General features: G+C 49.2%; 1 protein-coding gene across 1 annotated transcript in view; it reads left to right on the top strand.

Annotated features, from left to right (window-relative positions):
• LOC142792830 (uncharacterized) overlaps positions 1-6030 on the top strand; it is a 55693-nt gene extending 49663 nt beyond the window's left edge. Inside the window, exons 9-10 of the mRNA XM_075885685.1 lie at positions 2745-2984; positions 4306-6030. Coding sequence (XP_075741800.1) covers positions 2745-2984; positions 4306-6030 — 1965 coding nt within the window. The remainder of the gene's footprint in view (positions 1-2744; positions 2985-4305) is intronic.
• The last annotated feature ends 256 nt before the right edge of the window (positions 6031-6286 follow it).

Below are 6286 nucleotides of genomic sequence, written 5' to 3' on the forward strand. Positions count from 1 at the left end.
TCATTTACCTGTGTAGTCCATTCGGGTCACGTAATACCGAGTTTAGTACATGTAAAGCTAACGAAACGGCCGCGAATGCACCATGAGCGTAGCATGTAGTCATGTTGTTGCAGGCCACGCATCTCATGTTTGTTATGTTTGCACCAGTATCATACCTTCGTCATCGATTCACGTACCGTAGTACCATAATTGGTATAAGCGAAGCTAATAGCGGCGAAACGTCTGCCAGCGCATCACTAGCGTGGCTTGTAGTCATGTTGTTACATGACACGCATATCATAATTATCATGTTTGCACCCATCACATACCTTCGTCATCTATTCACGTACCGTAATACCAAATTTGGTATATGTGACGCTAGCGAAACACCCGAGAGCGCATCATGACCTTGGCATGTAGTCATGTTGTTACATTACACGCGTGTCATGAATTTCATGTTAGGGTGTGCCACTTGTATTTGCCATGCAATCACGTCATACTACGCCAGTTTTGCAACATGTCATGTGAACGATACCACCGCAAGAGCTGCAGGAAAATGAAATGCAAATCATGACATTCATGACAACTATGTCACGATTTTCATGTTATGACTAGCCACATATGTTTTTCATAAAATCATGTTATGCCGTACAAAGTTTAGTGTCGAAAACATTATCGAATTGGTCAGGAGAGCTAAAAGTCGTGGGTGGCTAGATGGATAGATAGATAGATATGCTCAAGGTCGCCGAAGTTCGCTAAGAAATGCTCCGCTTTTAAAAGTTTAATCGGGTGAAAGATTGTTTCACAACAATTTTTTCCGTCAACTTTGCCGTCCTAGGTTCTTTGGCAGTAGAGAAAATGACAACTGATTTTATATAAGAACTTTTTTGTTCATTTCCAACGACACATGGTTTGTGTCCGACGCCACTATACATCTGCTGTGACTTTACAGTATTTGAAAAGGATTTCTAGAGCCTCATTGATTGTACATATGAACCCAAAACTTGTGATGTTAAGTATCTGGCTTTCTAACCTGGGACTAGATTGAACGAATTTTGACCAGTAAGGAGCTATATAGGTCCCCTTGAAGAATTTGCTTAGGCCCCGTATTCACAAATGCTCCTCGACTCGAGTTTCACCCTTCTCTTGACAGAGCTGTGCACTTCGTCGCTGCTCGGATGAAAATAACGCTGCGCTACTCAAGAATAGCAGCAAATTATAATGATATGCAGTGATAATTTCCACCTAGAGATGGCGATTTCACCTGCTTTCTCTACGAAAGGAAAGGATTTATGATAATACCCGGGGTAGTTCTTTAGTGTTTGAGGCCAGGACGAGAGTATATCGAACCAAGACATATCGGGCCAAATACGAAGGGGTAGACATGGTATGCAGTGCATGTGGAGCGGAGGAGGAAACATTCGAACACTTGATAATGTTCTGTAAAGGGCTTCACCCTATAGTTCAGGATGATGGCGCCGAGTTTTTCAAAGCACTGGGGTTTAGGGACAGGGAGGGCAAAATAGACTTTTAGCGGGGCGAATTAACTTGAAGAAGGTTATCTGATTGGTGGCTAAAGCCAAGGTACGAGTGAAAATTAAACCCTTCACTGCAAAGTACCAGACCTTCACTATTTAAAGAAAAAAAAAGATAAATCTAGTGGTTAGTTCACTAAGTATTGCGGCTAGGTGGCGTTAGCCACCACCCGATCTAAAGGGTACAGCCACATACATCCATTCATCCATCAAGTGAAGGTGGAGCGTTGAGTGAAAGGACGTTCTGGAATACGGGAGTAAATCTGAGACGTCCCGGCGAGCAACTGCGGGAACATTACAGCTGCGTCGTTCCCGGTCTCTTAAAGACGACAGACCTTCTTGGGGACCTTCGACGCAAAAAATTTGGTCTGTCTATGTGTCTATTTGTCTGTTTGTCCACCCTTAACGGCATCCTAAAAGGCATCGGAGTAAGCAGCCGATACCCTAAATGACCGACCCCATACGCAGCGCCCACCAGTATCGCTCAAGGTTCAGCGTTCATACTTGTGCGATTGTCAATTAAAAAGCAATTATTGCGCGTATCTGAGGCACCATAACAGCACGTCAGTATTTTTATGTATATATTTTACTAGACAAGGCATACATAAGCAATTCTAAGGACCATATCGTTTATCACGTTGCGCTGACCAAGCAACGCTTGCACGAAATGCAAGTGTTTCCAACGCTTTGCTAAGACGACACTGTGGTGGCACCTACTGTAGCCTTGCGTTCTACACCTTATCACCTCCGAGACGGGCGCGCACGCAGTACGCCAGCTTCGTTTTCTAAGATAACTGCCAGATGGCGCTCACATCTGACGTGTGACGTTACTTGATGCGCTCGTTTGCCTCCACAGCACGCTCGAGGTACTCTGACGCAGTGCCTCCTAAGTGCCACTGACCGATTTTCTTGCGCAGAACATCAAGTAAACCTTTTGTTCACCGTCTCCCGACGTAAGACTGCCGTTTTTCGACGACATTTGCAGTGTAACATGCAGATACAGGGCCAATGTTTTTTCTTCTGCCTTGCGCGACTTAACGAGCGTCATATCGCGGCCATATTTTTGTTTTGAGTGCTGTAAACTGGTTTTTTCTCGTAAAGGTGAAGTCGCTTTTCATTTTAATGTCAATAAAACAGACACATTACTTAGAAAAACATATGCGAGTCTTGGAGAGACATTGCGTCACATGGCCATTCTCGCACCTCAGAGGCATATCGTTTTTCCTGCAGGTCATCGCCGAAGTGTTTCACGGCGTGCGATTGTTGTCGCCGACACCCCTGACGCGTAAGCCGCCCGTGCTCGGAGAAGGCGAGGTGCACGGTGAAGCTTCACCGGGAAAAGCCGTAGTTCTCTCACCAGCCGGTGTCGAGTGCAACGTCGAGCTGGAAGGAAAAGATCTTTCCAAGCCGAAAGCGAGGACTTATGGTGACGCTAAGAACGACGGTACAGAACCCCGTCCAGACAATGAAGTGAGTGAGCGGGAGCCATTTTGGTGAGCCTGTCTTTTTCCGAGGGATGACTCGGTGACGCATGGCAAAAGAAGTTTACAGGCGATCTAGTACAGTATGTCATATACGTGTCACCAATTTCGATGTGATGACCCTTGTTAGACCTATCAGGATAATTTCTTTTGTGTGCCAGCCACGCTTGGTTATTAAGGCAAGAGCCCTAAATGAGCCATCAAACGTAACAAGTGACGTCACCGTACGACGTCACAAGGTGTCGAAATGCTGACATCATGATGTCGCCATTACGTCACAATATGGCGTCTATGATTTCACATGTCAGCTGAGTGAGTGCTGTTGTTTGTGGACATGTAGCAGTGTCTTTGCCGTAATTACCGCTTTGAGATGGCTACACAACGAATAGATACGTTTGTGAAGCTTGTCAACAAAAAGCTGAAGTCTTTATCGGTTAATTCACATAGCTGCAGCGATTGTAGTACGTCACCAGTGCCGCTGTCTGTATGGCTTCCTTCTTATTAGCTGAGGCTTGCATTCAGGCAGTTGCTTTTTGTAGACTTTGTTGAGGCGGCACTGCACCTAGGTGCTACTGGAATCTTTGTGTATGCCATATCTTTTAATGGCAGAGAATTTTGTGTTCATGACATTACTTACAAGTCGTTCTCGCGGAAATGGGTGGTTGAACGTTTTACGCTCTTTATATCGATGGTGTCCAGCTTTCCTTGCCCCCATGTTACATCTATCATAAGTAAGTCGTTTCAGCGTCGAAACTCATCCGACCCAGCACGGTGTTTTTGGCCACACCTGGCTTGTTGGACTTAGCAGCATCACTCATGCATCCAGACTATATTCTAATCTAAATATTGCATTCGACTCAAGCTTGTATGGTGTGCTCGTATTCAGGGGTGCAAGACCAATTTTGAGTTATACCGGTATGCATGTGCTAAAGGCAAACTATCGGAAATGTAACTTTGTATGAGGAATATATCACAACTAACACCCAGAGATCATTCTGGGTTGCATAAACCACAGACTGAAGACGGCAGAAACATTTTGTAATATCTTCTGGAGAGGTCATCGCGCATGAATGCGACGAAGGCAGTGCTCAAATGTTCGACCTGTACAGGCGTTTTTAGGCCAATGCCGATATCGTGACAGGGAGGTGTGTGACTCTGTACATGCGTACTCCACCTCCCTCGCTTTACCCCACCTCCCTGCTTTTCCACTCTCTCGTGCTCCTTCCTTCCTTAACACATTAGACACAGAGAAGTTAAACATGTTCAGCATGCACGGTTGTTTTAACTCTAGTGCTGCTCTCTTATTGCAGATCGCAGTCGCACTGGATGCCGTCACAAATAACAAAGACACGTCGGAGAAACCCATGCAGGCCACACAGCCCCGCGTGCGAGCGGCCAACGTCCGCTCCGAGCCGCTGAGAAAACGGAGCCCGTTCGCGATGCGCAAGCACTTCTCGGAGCCACTTCAGAAAAGAGTCTCCTCGGCTACCTCCCACAAGATCAGCAATCGAGGCGATGACTGGAGCTTTTACTCGCCCTTCAGGTCGAGTGAGTTAGACTCGGTCAACACGCGCTCCTCGTCGGTGATCGGCAGTGCTTGCGCGGCCACGGAGGAGGGCACCTACGACACCGACGCTTTGATGCCGATTTCCATACCGACGCTAACCGTCACCAGCAGACAGGGCGAAAGGACCACGTGCAATGATCCGACGTTGTCTTCTAGTCTCTGCCACTCGCACAGCCGCCACCATATTCCCGCTTACGCTCTACTGTCACCCGCAGACAGTTCCCTGGATGCCGCAGGCACCACCGGTGAGACAGACGTTCACCACTCGGTGGTAACGACCGACATTTCTTCACAGCATGTGATCGCCTGCAAAACCGAGCAAGTGGCAATGGCACCACGAGCTGTACCACGCGTCGAGCAATGGAGTGAAGCTATGAAGGAGCCGGACACTGCTGTGGGAGACAACGCGGTTCCTCCGCAGGAGCGCAAGAGTCGCAAGTCCAAAGCCAACTTGTCAGCAGAAGCTGCCGGCCCACCGCGACCAGTGCCTCTGCCTCGAAGGATAAAGGACATTCTGTCAAGCAACATCAGCAGCGTCTTGCGCACGTCACGGAATAACACGATGGTGACAGATCGCGCCACCTCGGACGAGACGCTCACGGTCAGAACGACATCGCCGACACCTCGCATCTCGCCGAGCACGTCCTTCCCGGTGTCACCAACGCTCATGGAGTCCACGGACAAGACACGCGTGAGCGGCACCATTTTCGTAAGGCGGCAGCGCTATACGCCAACTTCGCGCGAGTGCGACAACCAGGCTACGGGAGAGACGACAATAGGTACCACGTCCGTCGCCGAAGCGTCTTTCTCGGGGAGCAAGTCGAAAGTGGCCAAGAGGAAAGAAAAGAAGGTGACTGGCAAGAACGCTTCTTTGCCGCACTTCTTTCTCGGCCGACACGGTAACAGCGAGAGTGGTGACGATGCCTCCAGCGTCAGGTCGGAGTCCAGCGGAACTCCCGACGGCTTCGGACTGTCGGTGATCATGACCAAGCTTGGTATCCTGCCACCGCGCCGTTTCTTCTCGTCATTCACGACTCCGACGGACAAAGGTGGATCGTCTCGAGAGACGGTGGTGCCTTCGCGCCACTGTGCTGGCGACTGCCGATGCCACTTCAGCAACGACGCTGATCAAGCGTTGTCGCAGCCAGCCACCATCAGTACCGGCGTGTCCAGTACGGTGGTGCTGCCCCGCGTGTGGCCCGAGCCATCGACATCTTTCTCGGTGGTGGAGACCAGCGATGTGGAGTCAGTCATCGAGGATGACTCCTGCGTCCACGCTCGGGTTCTGGAGTGCAACGCCTTTAGACGCGAGCGCAGGGACGACCAGAGGTGGCGTAACCCTTCCCCAGCGAGGTGCGTGACATACGGCGCCATCGCCTCGCCAGATCCGGAGTGGTATTCGTGCTCGTCCCGAATGTCGGAAAAGCAGCCGACCTCGCGACCTCGCGAGAGGAAAATGAGCCGCTGAATCTCGGAAATCCGGCAAAGTGTTCTTGTTTTTTCCTTTCCCGCCACATTTTACCTCTCCAGCACTCAAAACGCTTTGTACCCAATATTTCATCTTCCCAAGGAAGGAATGAACGTCTATCTTTGCTCGTTTAACCACGGTTATATATTCAAAAACCACTTTGAAAAGTCTGGACCTTTTGCGATGCCTTGAACTTGTTGACAGAATTCGCTAGAATGTCCTAGAGGGCTGTGTCGCGGCGGCGATTGACTCTAAC

Source organism: Rhipicephalus microplus, chromosome 2 (genome assembly GCF_043290135.1).
Source record: "Rhipicephalus microplus isolate Deutch F79 chromosome 2, USDA_Rmic, whole genome shotgun sequence".
Lineage (NCBI taxonomy): Eukaryota > Metazoa > Arthropoda > Arachnida > Ixodida > Ixodidae > Rhipicephalus > Rhipicephalus microplus.